The following is a 17,701-nucleotide window of genomic DNA, read 5'->3' on the forward strand; positions in this document are numbered from 1 at the left end:
GTATATTAATACTACAACTTGTGTTTCAACTCGCCACTGGCAAGTTTCTTGAATCTGGCTGTGGGAATTCCTGAAGTCCACTTGTAAACTCCTCTGTAGACTTCTTGAGAATTAATCATACTGATGGCTGGCTTGTAAATCGCCTTCAACAACTCCTTGTTTTGCAAAATGGAGTCAACGTGCAAGTTTTCTGTAGCATCGAGCAATTCACTCAAGACGGTAGAATTAAACTCCTCTGCCGTTTTGAATTTCCCTCCATAGTGTTTATTTACAAGCCCAGCATTTTGCAAATCCTGGCCAGAAATTCTTTTGGACAATAACAATGCTTCAGCAGCTTTGGACCAGCCTAAACGAATTGGAAGTGTAGCAGATGTACCACCTTCAGCAAGAATGCCGACGTTTGCAAAGGGAGTTAACAAGAATGTTTTCGACAAGTCATTGACATAGACCAAGTCACAAAGTGCCACAAAGGATGCCGATAAACCTATAGCTGGACCATTCAAAGCCACTGCTAGTATTTTTCTGTGGGCAAGAAACGTCTGCACCAAAAATGTTTGCTTTGCCACCATCAAGTTTAACCAAGTGTCGAGCTCGGTATCTTGAGATGTAATATAATCAGCGTTGGCACCTGCAGAAAAGACTCTGCCTGTAGATTGAATTAAAGTGATGATGGTGCCCTCTTCGTTGTTTGCTTTTTCTAAGAACTTGCAAAGTGTATCATATTGTGGTAAGGTTAACGAGTTGAGTTTTTTCGGGTTGTTCAAAGTAATCAATACTGCTCTGTCTTTAACTTCATAAGTGATCTGGTCTTCCATGATGGTCTGCTGATGGGGAGAGAGTTATTCTGTTGGAAGAAAAGTGTATACTTATTAGCTGAACCTCCTCGGTAGAAAAAAAAAAAAAAAAATAAAAAAGTGGGGTATTGATTTGTTCTACACATTACTACTTACCAGTGTCTTACTGAAATGATATGCTCTTCAATGGATAGCAATAGCTTTCGCAACTCACTTCTTGAGATATTCTCTTTTAGCAACAACAACTCAAGAGAGTGTTTCCCATTCATGTATTTGAGCAATTTGTAAAAAACAGCTGTAAGTTCAGGAGATAGTTTGCACTCTTCGTATATAATCTTGTTAATCCACCGACGCTCCAACGTTGTTGCTCTCCCTGGATCAAGGATGATGGTGTCATCCCCCTGAACTAGTGTTACTATGGGAGTCCCATCTATGTGTTCATGCAAACCGTCTAAAACAGGGTAGTGGGGTTTAGAGGCGAACTCATCGTCATTTGGTTTGACCAGGTCTTTGGAATTAGTAACTTGCTTTGAAGTGTTATCGGTTGGCATAATTGGGGTTTCGGTCTTTAGTGAATTTGCTGTCACTACGTTCTTGCTCGACACGGACCCATTCTTTTGCTTTTTCTTTTTCTTTGCCAAGTTCTCATTCTCGATATCTTCCTCCACCTTAATCTTTATCTTGCGGGAAATTTTCAACCAAATAAAAGTTTGAAGCTGTGTCACATAGCCATGTTTGATCAACCATCCCAATGCTTGTAAATATCTATCACGATGGTCTTTGGAAGGTATCACCGTTGCAAACTGTTGGGGCTTTCTGGACTGTGGAGACAACAACTTGAGAAAATGGGGTAACGAAGGTAATGTTGGAAATCGGCAATTAAAAAATGAGATATCGTCGTACAACTTTATAGTGATGGGAGCCATTGGCGATACAATGTACACAGACCTTGATGACAATGGTAGTATCACACGAGCACGTCGCCAATAAATGAGGTGAAAGGCAAAGTCTTTAATTTGGGAAATATCAAGATTGCTGTTTCTTGCTGATAGTTTCAACAACGATTCAGTGGGCTCAATCATTCGGATGAATTTCGCTAATGTTGAGTCATTCTCTGTCTTCATATCCTTGATGATTGATTCTGGGTCATCCAACAATAGTAAAGCAAAATAAACAATGATCTTTTCTGCAGAATTTTCCTCGTCCGGTACAGGATTGAACGCGTGGCCGTATCTAGATGTCTCTCCTACGTTGATAAAGCTTGTCTCTCCAAGTAGCTCCACTGTAGACGACAAATATGACGCGGGGAGAAATGGCACCGAGGGATCCGGTAGTGAATGAAACTCGGTTTTGATTGGTATTTGAAATGAGCGCAACTTTCCATTGATGGAGAGATTAGCAATTGTCGACGTACTGATGCCTTCAAAGCAGTCACGTATGACTCTCGACAATGACGATTTTTCAGTCAACAATGACTCGTTTCCCTCAAGCAGTTCCCGTAGAGCCAAGATGTTCTTCACTTGTTGGGACACGTAATCATGCTTCTGTTGTTCATAACGCAACACAAGCGACAACCGTGATATAACATAATGGAACATTTCATCCACTCTGTGGTTGCTTTCAATAACTGGCGGGTTCATCACAAACACCAAGTGAAACATATTTAGGCTGTTTTTGGCAGTGTATGTTTTCTCTGTTGTTTCGTTTAGTTCCTCCTCGTCATGCTGGTTGTTGTGGCCAATACTACGCCACTGCCCATTGTCCTGTCTGTGCACTGGTAGTCCCAAAAATAGTTTGTCCTGAACAGCCATTTCAAAACGAGTATTGCACATTTGTTTTGGCGGTGCCAACATTTCACATATATAGGTTGCGTCGGTTCCAAATATTTCTCCCTGAATGGAAGCTTCCGGTGGTGATGTTATCGACAGACTGGCCATTGTGCTTGACTTTGAAATTGTCTTGGTGAGGCCATGTTTTTCCTTTGTGTGTTTGTCTTCTGACGGTGACGTTGTTGTGATTCTTCTTCTCCGGGAGTCCTGTTCATCCAAAAACTTTAAAAGATCTGACTTGGTGCCCATATAGTAATCGATATGTTTCGAGTCCCAGTTTCGTGAATTAACTCCATACATTTCGTTTTCATCCTCGCTCTCCTCGTGGTCATATAGTTCATCATCTTCGTTGTCATCCAATGCATACTTGGATTCGTCTCTAGATGAATCATTGGATAAATCAAATGGATACTTGTATATTAATTGAGGCCCACTGTGTGTTGATATGACTAGTAGTATACCAATTAGACTGGGATTTGGTAGATTCAAACTCATTGAAGAAAGAAAAGGAGAAACAGAAACAGAAAAAAAAAAAAAAAAAAAATTACTCGCAACTTTGCTTAATTTATCTTTCTATTAAAAACTGCACACCTCTAAATCTTGTGTTTAACATCCTTGGTTGCCAACTGAGCAAATCTTGTTTGTGGAACACCTTCTAACCATTTGCCCAAACCTCTCATGACTTCTTGTGAATTGGCATGGTTTATGTATTGATCTCTGTTCAACTTTAACAATTGCTTGTTTTGAAGGATCGAGTCTTCGTGCAAGTTTTCAAAGGCGTCAGTTACTTCCTTGTAAACCTGTTGGTTGAACTCTTCAGTAGATTTGAACTTACCGTTGTAGTGTTTGTTGATGAACCCAACGTTGTAACAGTCTGCACCACTGATTGGCTTGGCCAATAATAAAGCTTCTGATGCCTTGGACCATCCTAACCTGGCAAACAAAGTGGCAGAAGCGGCACCTTCAGCAACCAAACCCAAGTTTGCAAATGGTGCTAATAAATAGAATTTGCTCAAGTCGTTGACGTAGACCAAATCAACCAACAACAACAACCCAGTACTCAACCCAATGGAGGGACCATTGACTGCAGCGACCAAAATCTTCTTGTGGTCATTGAACAAGTTGGTCAACCAAACGTTTCTTGCAACAAATCCTCCTAACCAATATTCGTGACTAAATAACACTTGGGGATCAACCTCCATCAATCTGTTGTCAGCAAAGTTGGCACCAGCAGAGAAAAATCTACCTGTAGATTGAATCAAAGTCATAACTGTACCTTCTTCTTCGTTGGCTCTTTCCATGAATTTACCCAACTTTAAGTATTGCTCACCATTTAACGCATTTAATTTGGAAGGAATGTTGAAAGTGATGATAGCAGTTCTATCTCTGACTTCGTACAAGATATCGGCTGTTTCGTCGGACATTGCGTATAACAGTTTTTAATAATTGCGGTAAATTTGACAATAAAAAAAAAAAAGCAAAGATAAGAGATAGACAATATATACATATATATATTTTTCATTGTTTGAGGGGGACGTGAAATTCTTCTGTGTGGGGTTACTAGTTGTGGATGTTCCACCGCGGCAGGTTTATTGTTTGCGGATAATTTTTTTGGCATATGAAAAATATCCACAAGCGAGCGAAATACAACACAATTTATATTATACTTGTTTTACACAACCGAACCATCGGAGACTAATCTGGGAGGGTCGGAGATTTCTTACTTTCCTACTTGGTTTGATAACCATTCCAACCCCTCATATAGACCATCTCCAGTAGTGGCACAAGTGGCCTGGATAAACCATGGTCTACTTCTGATAGAATGCAAACCCATCTTTTCCGTAATCTCCGCTGCATTCATGGCATTGGGCAAATCCTGTTTGTTTGCCAAAACAAGCAACACCGAGTCTTTCAACTCATCTTCGTTCAACATCAGCTGCAATTCTTCTCTTGCCTCGTTGATCCTATCCCGGTCATTCGAATCAACAACAAAAATTATTCCTTGTGTGTTTTGAAAGTAGTAGCGCCATAGTGGTCTGATTTTGTCTTGTCCACCAACATCCCACACTGTAAATGATATATTCTTGTATTCAACGGTTTCAACATTAAACCCAATGGTAGGGATCGTGGTGACGATTTCTCCTAACTTAAGCTTGTACAAGATGGTGGTTTTACCAGCAGCATCTAAACCAACCATCAATATTCTCATTTCACGTCTCCCCAAGAGACTGGCAAAGAGTTTTGATATTGTTAATCCCATGTAGATAACTAATATTTGATAAGAGCGTGGGGGGGAAACAGAGGAAAATCAGTTGATTTTGTGTGAACCGAAAGATTATGTGCCATGACCTAAAAAGAAAAGAGCAAATAATTTGACGTGGTACACGACCAGATGTTGAGCAATTTTTTTTTTTTTGTTGTTGTCGTTGTTGTTGGGCAAACCGAGAACTTGATAGGGTGTTTTGTGGTGAACCAAGTATAAACAACAACTAGCTCGTTAGGTAAGCCAATCATGTCAGTTACAGTTACATTCCCGAAATCTCCATCTACGACAAAACGTACTCCAATGTTTGGAATTGAGTTGGAGTTCAATAAAGAAGGCAGTAGTGATGATACTCTAGATAAGGCGGCATTGGCGGTTCCTTTGTTTAGTATCGACAACCAGGAATTTGTATTGATAAGAGACCTTGCCAGGTATTGGGGCTATCCGTCATCGTACCAATTGATTGTTAAGTTGGTCAAATGTGGCAATATTGAAAAGTCACAAATCTTAAAGACCGATAGGGATTTGAATAGAGAGTTGTTTGAGTTGGATTTGATTGATGAAGCAGACACAAAGCTTGACCTTTTCTACATTTCATTACCCTTGGTTTACTCGCGGATAGACAACAAACAGGTATTTTATGTGCCGCATGATCCAGACCAGGCAAAGGTGACGACTGCCCAAGTGAAAGTCTCAACGCAAGAGAAACCAGCAAGTGTGGTTGCAGCTGAAGAGGATGATGATAATTTGGATGATGATGAGGAGGACGAAGTGGATGATGACATGGATGAAGATAATGAAGAGTCATCTAAAACACACAATCACGTGCACAACAACCATTCAAAGTATATAAATGACGATAAGGTCACTATTGGACAAGTGTTTCACCAATATGGGCTTGATCCTTCGATACCATTAACCCATTCATTATTCAATAGTATCAACTCAATGTCGAAGCTAAACTATTACAAGAACTTTGGAGTTTCCGGTTATAGATTTCTTCCCAATAACAAGTTGTCCTATGCCGAACGGGATTTGGTGTTGAATGCCAACAATTACAATGATATGCACATTAACGAAAAGACAGAACCCAAAGCAAAAAAGAGTTTCCGTAAACCCATTGGAAAGTCAAAGAAACACAACTTGCAAATTGATCCAAACTCCATAGATTTGATCGAGTCAGTGATTCCTGGGCAAGGGTTTATACCTGACTTTAGTATCAACCATCTTTGCAAGGTCCCCAATTATTATGTGACATCGAACCACCAAAGTCTCCCACTGTCGTTCAGCACAAAGAACCTCAATGCAACTTCCAATTCATCGTTCTTGTTCAACGATAATGTCAAGATAAAGTCAAAAAGTATTCAGAAGTTGGTGTTCAACAACGATACCGACAATTACCATCACACAAAGTATTTCTACACCAAAAGTTACCGTGGGCCAGGGTCGGGGAATTACAAGGATGGTGCGTTAATGAACAAAATCAACAAGATACATCTCTCCAGTAACAAAAAGCCCCGTCACAAGAGAAAGGTGTCGAACAACAACAGGTACAACAAGAGCTTAAAGGGGTTGGTCCACGAAAAGTTTGACAAGGAATTTGTCGAGTACTTGCTTTCTGAGCAACGCAAGTATACTGAGGACTATTCCAATCTTGAAATGTTGCACAATAATTTACAGTTTAATGTGCTTTTGAATACGTATCGAGGTGTTGCCCAAGAGACGTGGAATAACTACTACAAGTTTAAATTAATTGATTTTGAACAATTGAAGGCTTTGCAAGTGGAAGCAAATGAGCTTGAGGAGAGAAAATTGGCTGCTGCTAGACACGCTGAGTGGGCTGAAGAAGAGAAACTTCGCCAAGAAAGGTTGCGTTTGACATTTGAAGATGAACGAAACGAGTTTGAGCAATTACAAGGAGAGTTTAGTCAGAGAAAGAAGGTTTTGGAAGAAAAATTGCGTCGTCGTCAGCTAGAGGCTTCTTTGAGTGATACGTTTGAAGCGGATAGTGAAAATGAAGATGAAGCTGAGCTTGGGCAAGTTCAACAAGATTTTGAAACAAGTACCAACGAACTCAAGGCAAGGTTTGAAGCGAAAAGAAAGGACCTCATAAACCCAGCTCCACCTCCACAGCCAATTGAGACACCGCAGTTGGATCTTAACAACAGGTTTAATTTACCAACAGTGTATCCAGAAATTATTCGAAACTTGCCATTGGAGTTGCGAGGTATTGTTCAAGAAAACAAGGAGGAGCTTCCGCCTATTAAAAAGCCAATACATTATGTAACTACGTACCCTGAGCGCCCAAATCCAGAGTACCTTACACGAATCGAGATTATCAAATTGCCAAATGCCAATTCTGTTGGATGGGATAATTTTAAAAAGTATAAAGATAGTGATGTATAGTAATAGATAAGAGGATCATTTAAAATGACGTCCAAGAAAAAACTGCTTACGTAAGACAGTCTGCTTATGTAAGCTCGTATGACACTTTTTTTTTTGTTGTTGTTGTTGACAGGTTCGTAATTTCTTCAGCTATGTTTGCTTACTCTATATAAGGACAGCAATGGTGGTGGTTTTACTCGTGATGGGGTTGATTCAGATCCAACCAGAAAATGACTCAAGTTATAGAAGATACTTATCCCTGTTTGCCTATTTATGAAGCTGTTGCCAAAGAAGTCGACAATGATGACTGCCAGCCTTATTTTGATTTCATCACAACCCTAAGGGAAGCAAAGCAAACTGATTATCAAAGCTACAAGTATAGAATTGATACTCATTTCCCCAAAATTGACAAACTAGTTTTGCGAAGACCCACCTGCATGCCAACTATTTCCGAAGCTGTTGCTCATTTGAAGTTGTTGAGAGCGTTTGGTGTGTTGAAGGAAAATGTTTTAGAGGGCGGGAATGATCCAGAACAGTACCAAGTTAAAAAGTGGAAGGTGTTTGTTACATGTGCTGTTAGGCGGTTCATTATTTTTGTATCTGCCTTGAAGGAGTGTTTTGGCGATAGGCTGTCATCGAGGGAACTTCCATTTTATGAGCTACGAAAGCATACAAGTTTCAATGAAACAATGGATCTGTTCTTGCCTCCGCTAGATGTGGTTATGGTATGGCATGCTTTTCTATTAAATCCCAGGACGTTTTATGATGTGTTTACCAGAGAGGATTTTATTGTATTTGCAAAGTACCCATTGCCGTTGGATAGACTTGAATCGTGTATTGACGACGAATCTTTTGAGTTTAAGGTATCGGATGAGCTCAAGACAAACTATACCAATCTATTGAAAACATTCACAGACGAAGCAAACGATCTCAAGTTTGATGTGGGGACTTTTTCCATGTATGAGGAGTTGGTTGTTGTTTATTGTCCACAATGTGAGGTACCATTATCAAAGCCTATCCCAATGACAACTGATCGGGAAACTGGGTTTGCTGATTACCAATTTAAAGCAAAACCTCAACGTAAGAATCGAAACATTGTTCTTCACAATTGTTATTGTGATGATATGGAAGAACTAACTCATAACGAACTACGCAAACTTCAATTGTACCATGATCTCCATGACTCACGACCCCTTCCAAATGCTTATAAATACTATTCACCGGTTCTTTGCAATCCAAAACAATCAAGAGATCCTGTTGTTATTAGCAATCAGATCAAACAAGTGGTTATGAAGCGTTGGAGTTCTTCCAAAAGCGTTTACACAATTACAAAAGATATTGACGAACGGTTGAGTGGTTATGCACAATCGAATCTTATTTGTTATACAGTGCCCCGTGGTATGGTAATTGGCGAGGATCTAGTTGGCTGTGTATTGCGACAAGAGATATTTACCATGAAAATGAACAGCATGGATTGGTTGCATTCTCCTATTGTGTTGCAGAGCGTGTCAGAGTCGTTGATTAGGTACAGAAAGTTTTTCTTGATGATGACTGACAGTAACTTAACACATATGGTGGTTCCCACATTGGATATTGACTTGGTGTGGCACACACATCAGCTATGGATGTATGGATATTTTAAAGACTGTTTGTCTTCATCATGCCATGCAGTAATTGGTCATGACGATAAAGTCGAGGCAGGAGAATTAGACGATGGTTTTCAGTTCACTTGCAAGCTTTACAAGAAGCGGTACAATGACGACTACTCAATCTGCTATTGTCGTTATTGCTCGAGCCACAGACCAGAGGTCAAACTTCTGTTTTGGAAGTCGTCTTTGAAAACGCGAAAGAAATTGGAAAGGGAGAAGTTTTCGTTAGTTACTCATCCGTTGTTCAGTTTGAATGAAGGGTTGTGTCATATAAGTACACATAACTCAACAGTTTTACCCTATTATGCTGCAAGATTAGAAAGCAATCTACCATGGACAAAAGAGAATTGTCATTTGCAAAACCCAGCAAAATATGTTGTTGCACCAGTTGTACCTAGAATGTTTATATAATTCAAAGAATGCAAGTTTCCGATGTAGTGTAGTGGCTATCACGGTTCGCTTTCATTTCTTTCTTAGGAACAGAGCGCCGAGCAAACCGGGGTTCGATTCCCCGCATTGGAGTTTCTTTTTTTTTTGCAAGCAAATGTTGTAGTACTTTTTTTTTCACCAACACCAATCAATGACTTATATCTTCAAGAAATACGCAGTACCTTAGTATGCCACCAAAAAGGGGACCAATCCTCCTGTTCAAGATAACAAAACTCTTGGGTCATTATGCAAAGAAGCATTGGACACCCCCTGAAGATTTTTTTATTCAATGATGATGTATCTGATTTATACCTCCCTCAAGATATTGATTTATTTGTTGGTTTTATAGAAGAGAAGCAATTTGATACCTGATTTAATGAAATTAGCAGTTTCAATAATTGGACGAGGAATGAGAGGGTTGTTTCATCTATGGCCTACAAACCCAAAAAAACTGGATTACTTGGAAGAGATATATTACGACTGCTGTCTTCTGGGGAACTATGAGTTAAAAATGCAGAAAGGTCTCGGAGCTCGTTATAAAAACGCTGTACCATCTACTATTAGAACTGGTTGTCGTGCAAAGTGGTACGCAAAGAAGCCCAGAATTATGCCAAATCATTGGTTAATAGCTTTGACGCCAAAACACAACCACAAAAACTTCAAACGGGGTCATTTACACAGATCAGCTAAATCTTGGCTTAATAAAATGGTTCAGCATGGTCATAGTTCAAATCATATCAAAACGAAGTTAGGTGACTTTCATTCGCAACAAAGAAGCGCGGCCAATTATCAGATCATTTGCTACCACTATTAAGTATCAAAAAACACAATATCGCCTATCTTTTTGGAAAGCAATTTAACAGAAAATATAAATTGAAGATTGATAGCAAGGAGAATTTCCTATCTTGGGGTGAAATAATAGAGAAGCATGGGTTTTTCAAGCTTATGGATTTCCCCGGTCTTTCGACAGCAGGTAAGCCTCTATGGGGTTGCATGTTTATGGATAACTGGCAAAAGCGTATCTTGGAGTCTAGCCAGGACATGAATTATCTTGATCTGACTCATTGTGTGTCACGAGATTTCGGGGAGAAAATGAAGGATAGCTCAGTATACTTATACACCGTGGTAGTACGAGATAATATCATGAAGACACCTGGTGCATTTTTACTCACCAATTCATTACAAGAAGACTCAGTGGTTCATTTTTTTAGAATTTCTTAAACTGCATTCTATGAACCCAAAGCAATTTATGATTAATTGCTCAATGTCAGAGCTCAATGCAATCAAGACCGTTTTCCCAGAATCAAGTGTGTCCATTTGTAAAGGGCATATTCTTCGTGATCTAAGTGAGAAAGCCAAGTCAATATTTAACAATGAAGTCACACAAAAGGAAGCAGTTCATAAGCTTGAAACTGTCTTGAATTCAACACAAGAGGAAGCAGCGCAAAAATTGCATGAACTTAAAGAGCAATTTGTAGACTACCCAAATTGGTTTGATTATTTTACGTATTACAAAACTTTACTACCATATTTGATTAATGATGCAGATACATCTTTCAGCACTACCAATAACTATGAATCGTGGTACAGCACTATTGAATCCAAATTCATCAAATCAATAAGGAAACATACTCCAGACGACCTACTCTGTGTTTTATACAAAGAAGTTATTCCGTTTTATACAACACAACATGATGATTACTATGTTAGAGGAAAAAGATTTCATTTAAATGAAGCAGAACGTGATGCTGCTTATAGTTTTTCTGATGAGGATATAAAGACGCTTGTTGAACTTCAGGATAGGACAGGTTTGGTAAAATCTTCAAGGGATAATAACCTACCATATACTGTTACTATTGAACACGGTCAAGTTACATGTACATGCAACACCGAAAGGGATGATCGTACATGGTGTAAACATCTTTACATGTACCATAGGAAGAGACTCTTGGTTTTTGGCGATGCCATTGCTGAGGACCCGCAGGATTATTTATCTGACGAGAGTGAATATGATGATGGGTCTTTTTCAGATACTGAATTAGACAATGATTATCAGAACAAGCAAGATGGAGAAGTTCATCATGATGATGGATTTGATTTCTCAAACTATGAAGATTCCCTGGATGTGGTAGATCCAACAACTTTGACCAGCTCGACAGAAGCAATGACTATACAATCTGATCAGAGTACCACGCCAGCAAACATACCCCAAAAATTCCTTGAAGAGTTGGATAAGGAATTGAGAGGTTATATGAAGTGCATTTCGGAAAATTTTGAGGAAGTATATAAAAACTTGCCTGAGAAAGTTAATGAATTTGTACACATTTCAAAATGCTTTAAGGAACATGCTGAAAGTTTGACAACTGGTGAACAAGATCTTGCTCATAACCGAAAACGCAGAAAAAAAAAAAGTAATTAGATGAACTTAATGTTATTGCTAAATAAAATGCTGTCATTTATTTTGTAAGTTAAATGAAATTAGAAAGAATACACTTGAATTTCTTGTTTGCCGATAATAACCTTATGAAGTTGGAGAGACTAGACCTATCTATTTAGGTTGAAAAAACTTTCTCATTCAAAAAAAATAAATCCAAAAAATATGCAAGAACCGGGAATCGAACCCGGGGCCCAACGATGGCAACGTTGGATTTTACCACTAAACCATTCTTGCGAATTGTTGATTTCGATACTGAGTAGTTTTTAATATGATAATAAAAAATAGTTATATATTCAAATGTATAAAAGTATAAAATAAAAGTTAAATTGTAATCCTTAAATAAACCAAAACAAATTAATAATATCAAAAAGTCGCCGTCAACGAGCTTCTTTGCAAACCGCCTACATAATACCGAGAATAGAAACAACGAATATAATACAAAGTAACTCTAACCTAAGTCCAACGACGAGAAGGGTTGACGATAAAACAGATTTGGAATTTCTGCTTTTCAAGTAATTATGCAGTTATATTTTGATCGGCTCTTAGTATCATCTGTATTGATAGTTCTTGATTGCTGTGAAAACCTAATAAGATTATTTGAAAGTGAAATAGTATATTTACCAAAATATATTACCTAATAGCAATATTGAAATAGAACCGATAAGTTAATGTTAACAAAAACAATTGAATTAAATAAAAGAGCTAGCTTTTATTGACATGAAGATAGACCATTTTTTATTGAATACAAAGGTATTTTATTTGTGGAGAAGACTTAATGGTACAATGCCGTTTTGAATGTCCAACAGGCTGTATATTTGAGAAATAGCTCGTACAACTTCCCACTCCTTCAATTTAAGCACAAGTATAACTGTTCCTTGTCTAAACAATTTTTGCAACAGATTTGTCCTTTATTGTTTTTATTTCATGCTTATTTTTTGAAGATTTAGTTGATATTGGAACCCTCGACAACATTAGTGAACTAATCAGCGGTACTCCAAACTATGGGAGAAATCTACACTTGATACAGTGGACACTCATTCCACTTGTTATTTTTATCCAATTAGTTTAACTTTAGTTTTTCAAACTTCAATATTTGCTTGAAACGCCCTGTAATAGAAAGACTTGAACAAATGGATGTATCAACAGCATTTCTTAATGCACCGCTTAAAGAGCAACTATTTGTCAAAGCTGCTCCTGGATATGAGTTACCTGAAGGAAAGGTGTATTCTTTGAAGAAATCCCTTTATGGCCTAAAGCAGGCACCAATGGAGTGGAATAATTTGATAAATGATGTTTTAATTAAAAATGGATTTGAGAGAGTTACTGCAGAATTAGGAATATACATAAAAGAAAATGTCTACTTGGGATTATATGTAGACGATATATTGATAGCTTCTGATTCAATTGTTGAAATGAATAATGTGAAAGAAATGTTACATAAGAATTTTAAAATGCGTGATCTTCATTCTCCAGAAAGATTTTTAGGATTAAATATTCAGCAAAAAGATGATTCAATTACTATTACACTTCATGACTATATCCAAAAGATGTTAAAAGATTGTGACATGTTAGATGCAAATTCAGTTAATTCACCAGCAGATAAGAAGGATGATTTGGAAAAGATAGATCTGTCACCAGTATATGCAAAGTTAACACACCTGAAGAACGTCATATGGAAGCAGCAAAAAGAGTACTTAGATATCTTAAGGGGACAAGCAAATTTGGAATAACTTATAATAATACAGATGGAATACCGGCATTTACTGATCTGGATTGGGGAAATTCAATAGAAGATAGACGTTCTATTTCAGGTTATCTCATCAAACTTGGAGGTGGTGCTATTAGCTGGTGTATGAAGAAACAACCCACAGTTGCTTTGTCTTCAACCGAAGCAGAGTACTTGGGTATGAGTGAAATTGTTAAAGAAATTGTGTGGCTTCTCCAGGTACTTGAAAAGACTGATGTTGAAGTGGAATTGCCTTTGATTATCTATGCTGATAACCAGTCAGCAATTGCACTCGGAAAGCATCCGGTGCAACATGCTCGTACGAAGCATATTGATATCAGGCACCACTTCCTCAGGGAAAAGGAGAATGCTGGGTTAATAAAATTTGTGTATATTTCTACTCACAAGATGGAAGCAGATCTTCTTACCAAGGTGTTGTCTAGTGCTGTTTTCAAACTTCTTAGAGATATGACTGGATTGAAATATCAAGAATTGCATTAAGGGGAAGTGTTGAATAGTAAACTAATGCAAATACTTGATCATGTGAAAACTTGATAAGGTTATACTGGTCATGAGGTAACCACTTGAATATTGTTAAGTGAATATTGTTAAGAGAATAGTTGTCATTGTGAATATAAATTGTGACATTGTTACTTAAGTTAACCATGGTTGTCATTGTAAATATAAACTGTGATATGGTTACTTAAGTTAACCCCGCTTAAGGGATGAAATCTGAGAGTGGTTTAGAAAGAGAAAGGTAGATTATAAATATAATAAAATCTTCTTTAGAGACTAACCACTAGGAATCTTTTGATGATTTCTTAAATAGTTAAGAATTAATAACAACAATTATAATATATATAAAAACCAGTTACTGTTATAATTAATTCAATATGTCAGAGAACAATCCTGACACTTCTACAAACACATCTGCTAGTGCTGATCATTTGCAATCATTGGTGGATGCTCAATCTCAAGTGACCTCAACTCAAGACTGGTGATGTTTTTTTGTAGGGGAAAAGATTTTTATAGAGTGTTGTTAAGTTGGTTGCGTGTTGTAAGGTGGTTTTGTGTAGAAAATAAGCTTTTTTTACTAGAGTTTTCTATGAGGTGACGAATTGCATAATGGTATTAAAGTTTTAAATGTGTTTTATACACACAGAAAAATAATTCATTGTTAAAGGATTACTATTATTAAATTACTTTAATAACAGTAAAGAATTACATTGTTAGAAAAAAATGTATTGTAATTTTTTGCATGGCAATTTTTTGTGTGTAAATACATAGTAATTTTTTTGTATGGCAATTTTTTGTGTGTAAATACATAATAATTTTTTGTATGTGATTTTTTTTGTGTGAGAAAAAATGTATGGTAATTTTTTGTATGGCAATTTTTTGTGTGTAAATACATAGTAATTTTTTTGTATGCGAGAAATACATAGTAATTTTTTGTATGGCAATTTTTTGTATGGGAGAAATCCATAGTAATTTTTTTGTATGTGCGAAATACATAGTAATTTTTTGTATGTGATTTTTTTGTATGGGAAAAAATGTATGGTAATTTTTTGTATGGGAGAAATACATAGTAATTTTTTTGCGTGTAAAAAATACTAACATTTTTTTTGTATGGCAATTTTTTGTATGGGAGAAATACATAGTAATTTTTTTGTATGGCAATTTTTTGTATGCGAGAAATACATAGTAATTTTTTGTATGTGATTTTTTTGTGTGAGAAAAAATGTATGGTAATTTTTTGTATGTATTTTTTTTGTATGGTAATTTTTTGTATGGGAGAAATACATAGTAATTTTTTTGCGTGTAAAAAATACTAACTTTTTTTTTGTATGGTAATTTTTTGTGTGTAAATACATAGTAATTTTTTTGTATGGCAATTTTTTGTATGCGAGAAATACATAGTAATTTTTTGTATGTGATTTTTTTGTGTGAGAAAAAATGTATGGTAATTTTGTATTGTTTTTTTGTATGGCAATTTTTTGTATGTATTTTTTGTATGTATTTTTTTGTATGCGAGAAATACATAGTAATTTTTTTGTATGGCAATTTTTTGTATGTGATTTTTTGTGTGTAAATACATAGTAATTTTTTTGCGTGTAAAAAATACTAACTTTTTTTTTGTATGGTAATTTTTTGTATGGGAGAAATACATAGTAATTTTTTTGCGTGTAAAAAATACTAACATTTTTTTTGTATGGCAATTTTTTGTATGGCAATTTTTTGTGTGTAAATACATAGTAATTTTTTGTATGTGAGAAATACATAGTAATTTTTTTGTATGGCAATTTTTTGTGTGTATTTTTTTTGTATGTGCGAAATACATAGTAATTTTTTGTATGGCAATTTTTTGTATGCGCGAAATACATAGTAATTTTTTGTATGTGATTTCTTTTGTATGGGAAAAAATGTATGGTAATTTTTTGTATGTATTTTTTTGTATGGCAATTTTTTGTATGTATTTTTTGTATGTATTTTTTGTATGTATTTTTTTTTTTTGTATGTATTTTTTTGTAGGAAAACCCTAACATTTTTTGTGTGTAAAAAAAATGCGATTGCTTGTGTTCGATCCCAGGTTTTCTATGTTTATACCACCCTCTAGAACTCCCCCTTTTTGCTAGACACCCCCCATCTTTATTACCATCATTGGATAGAGCAGGGTCGATTACCTAGGGTTTATGCAAAAAAAAAATATAGCTTACTAAAAAAAAATAGATTGCAGCACAATAGTTTCGCGTATGGTCTCCCACTACACTACTCGGTATTGCTCTTAGCAGCTTAACTACGGTTGATCGAACGGGGAACGGTGCTTTCTGCTAGATATGGCCGCAACCGAAAAAGTAAAAAAACGCGAACCTTATCTGCTGTCTCACACGTGACCAAAAATACTTTTAGGACAACAGCCCTATAACTATTAAAGCGTATGGGTTGTAACTGTAGTGTAGGGGTGATTGGGGTGGGAAAATTCTGTGGACCCACTTTTTGAGCGGAAAAGTTGGGTGGTTGTGGCACAAAACGGGTATATGTGTTTTGGTGGTGCTGTTTGACTGGGTTGCACTGCAGCTGTGACTACAAATGTTAGAGACAAAATGTGGGCCAGACCTGTCCAAATGCAGGATGGGTGTTGGTTGTGTAAGATTACTAGCACATGTACGTTTTCTAGACCAAAAGGTCCAACTCAAAAAAAAAAATTTGCAAATGTTGAGACTTTCAATATGCTAGTAGTGTTATAGAGGTATCTAAACACTATCCCAGTTGTTAGATTTGAGATTGCTTAACAAAAATTGGATGTTGTATTTTTTACTTTTTGCATAAATTTTAGCAGAAAAACTAGGGTAAAACATATTGTATAGAAATTTCAAAATAAAAATATTTGAAACACCAAATAATGCACAAAATTAAATGGTCTATATTTAACAAATAACCATTACCATTGTGTTCTCTGGTGCTGTCTGACCATGGGTATACCATTTGTTAGTGGCTAGTTGTACTGTTTTATGGTTTTCAATTATTGCACATAAAAAGAATCCATTTCTGACAATTCTAAATCCACCAGTGTAATTAGCAACCCCAATTATAACTAGGCAAACATTTTCCACACCTACTGTACATACATTTTTGGTGTGCTATTGGTGGTTGCAAGTTTTGTAGGTCACGTTTTTTTTTTTAGGGTTAGGGCTTCTCACGTGTGCAGTAAAAAGGTCTAGACCGCGGGTCTATTTGGTGTAATTTGCACGTCCTCATCTCGACCCCAGGTTTTTTCTCTGGTATGATTTGCACGTCCTCATCTCGACCCCAGATTCTTGATTTGGTATGATCTACACGTCCTCATCTCGACCCCAGATTTTTTCTGGTGGGTCGGACACGCCCTCCGCTCCGCACCGAAATCCGGAACCTTCTCGGTCGGACATATACCTCCAACTCCGGTCACGTGACCAGGACTCAAAAGAAAAAAATATGAAATTTTCAAAATTTCAAAATCATCAAAAACAAAGTATACAGTGATTATTGCCATGCCTTGGTGATGTATTTTATTTTTTTAAATTTTTTAAATTTGCAAAAATGAATGCGCTGCCCAAAGGGGGTGGTAGTTTTGCAAATTAAGTTGATCTGCCCTTTGGGTGGGTCAGTCAAAAAAAGAGCTACCACCCTGGTTCAATCGGGACTAACCTAATTA

At 36.7% G+C, this 17,701-nt stretch overlaps 10 protein-coding genes and 2 non-coding genes across 12 annotated transcripts, besides 1 other annotated feature; 6 read left to right on the forward strand and 6 right to left on the reverse strand. All coding sequences in view use genetic code 12, as the record gives it.

Moving 5' to 3' along the window:
• Window positions 1-11: 11 nt before the first annotated feature.
• Window positions 12-815, reverse strand: CD36_34260 (3,2-trans-enoyl-coa isomerase, putative; the record flags this gene model as incomplete). The annotated part of the gene is made up of 1 exon (XM_002422314.1): window positions 12-815. One exon carries the CDS (start codon window positions 813-815, stop codon window positions 12-14), a length of 804 nt encoding a protein of 267 aa, XP_002422359.1.
• A 131-nt stretch (window positions 816-946) lies between these two features.
• On the reverse strand, window positions 947-3,118 carry CD36_34270 (protein required for sporulation, putative; the record flags this gene model as incomplete). The annotated part of the gene is made up of 1 exon (XM_002422315.1): window positions 947-3,118. One exon carries the CDS (start codon window positions 3,116-3,118, stop codon window positions 947-949), a length of 2,172 nt encoding a protein of 723 aa, XP_002422360.1.
• Window positions 3,119-3,216: 98 nt separating this feature from the next.
• Window positions 3,217-4,047, reverse strand: CD36_34280 (3,2-trans-enoyl-coa isomerase, putative; the record flags this gene model as incomplete). The annotated part of the gene is made up of 1 exon (XM_002422316.1): window positions 3,217-4,047. One exon carries the CDS (start codon window positions 4,045-4,047, stop codon window positions 3,217-3,219), a length of 831 nt encoding a protein of 276 aa, XP_002422361.1.
• A 296-nt stretch (window positions 4,048-4,343) lies between these two features.
• Window positions 4,344-4,883, reverse strand: CD36_34290 (ADP ribosylation factor, putative; the record flags this gene model as incomplete). Its single annotated transcript, XM_002422317.1, has 1 exon — window positions 4,344-4,883. One exon carries the CDS (start codon window positions 4,881-4,883, stop codon window positions 4,344-4,346), a length of 540 nt encoding a protein of 179 aa, XP_002422362.1.
• A 252-nt stretch (window positions 4,884-5,135) lies between these two features.
• Window positions 5,136-7,292, forward strand: CD36_34300 (conserved hypothetical protein; the record flags this gene model as incomplete). The annotated part of the gene is made up of 1 exon (XM_002422318.1): window positions 5,136-7,292. One exon carries the CDS (start codon window positions 5,136-5,138, stop codon window positions 7,290-7,292), a length of 2,157 nt encoding a protein of 718 aa, XP_002422363.1.
• Window positions 7,293-7,501: 209 nt separating this feature from the next.
• CD36_34310 (conserved hypothetical protein) lies at window positions 7,502-9,331 on the forward strand (the record flags this gene model as incomplete). Its single annotated transcript, XM_002422319.1, has 1 exon — window positions 7,502-9,331. One exon carries the CDS (start codon window positions 7,502-7,504, stop codon window positions 9,329-9,331), a length of 1,830 nt encoding a protein of 609 aa, XP_002422364.1.
• A 17-nt stretch (window positions 9,332-9,348) lies between these two features.
• On the forward strand, window positions 9,349-9,442 carry tRNA-Glu (TTC). Its single transcript has one exon. It is a non-coding gene; the product is annotated as a tRNA-Glu (tRNA).
• A 1,138-nt stretch (window positions 9,443-10,580) lies between these two features.
• CD36_34320 (conserved hypothetical protein) lies at window positions 10,581-11,768 on the forward strand (the record flags this gene model as incomplete). Its single annotated transcript, XM_002422320.1, has 1 exon — window positions 10,581-11,768. One exon carries the CDS (start codon window positions 10,581-10,583, stop codon window positions 11,766-11,768), a length of 1,188 nt encoding a protein of 395 aa, XP_002422365.1.
• A 181-nt stretch (window positions 11,769-11,949) lies between these two features.
• On the reverse strand, window positions 11,950-12,020 carry tRNA-Gly (GCC). The gene has a single exon. It is a non-coding gene; the product is annotated as a tRNA-Gly (tRNA).
• Window positions 12,021-12,907: 887 nt separating this feature from the next.
• Window positions 12,908-14,508: a mobile genetic element (partial LTR + RT/RH ORF region).
• On the forward strand, window positions 12,917-13,516 carry CD36_34330 (the record flags this gene model as incomplete). The annotated part of the gene is made up of 1 exon (XM_002422321.1): window positions 12,917-13,516. The coding sequence occupies one exon, from the start codon at window positions 12,917-12,919 to the stop codon at window positions 13,514-13,516; it is 600 nt and encodes a 199-aa protein (XP_002422366.1).
• CD36_34340 lies at window positions 13,459-14,013 on the forward strand (the record flags this gene model as incomplete). Its single annotated transcript, XM_002422322.1, has 1 exon — window positions 13,459-14,013. One exon carries the CDS (start codon window positions 13,459-13,461, stop codon window positions 14,011-14,013), a length of 555 nt encoding a protein of 184 aa, XP_002422367.1.
• A 614-nt stretch (window positions 14,509-15,122) lies between the features above and the next one.
• Window positions 15,123-16,055, reverse strand: CD36_34350 (hypothetical protein; the record flags this gene model as incomplete). The annotated part of the gene is made up of 1 exon (XM_002422323.1): window positions 15,123-16,055. One exon carries the CDS (start codon window positions 16,053-16,055, stop codon window positions 15,123-15,125), a length of 933 nt encoding a protein of 310 aa, XP_002422368.1.
• Window positions 16,056-17,701: the final 1,646 nt, after the last annotated feature.

The sequence above is a fragment of the Candida dubliniensis genome, chromosome R (genome assembly GCF_000026945.1).
Source record: "Candida dubliniensis CD36 chromosome R, complete sequence".
Lineage (NCBI taxonomy): Eukaryota > Fungi > Ascomycota > Pichiomycetes > Serinales > Debaryomycetaceae > Candida > Candida dubliniensis.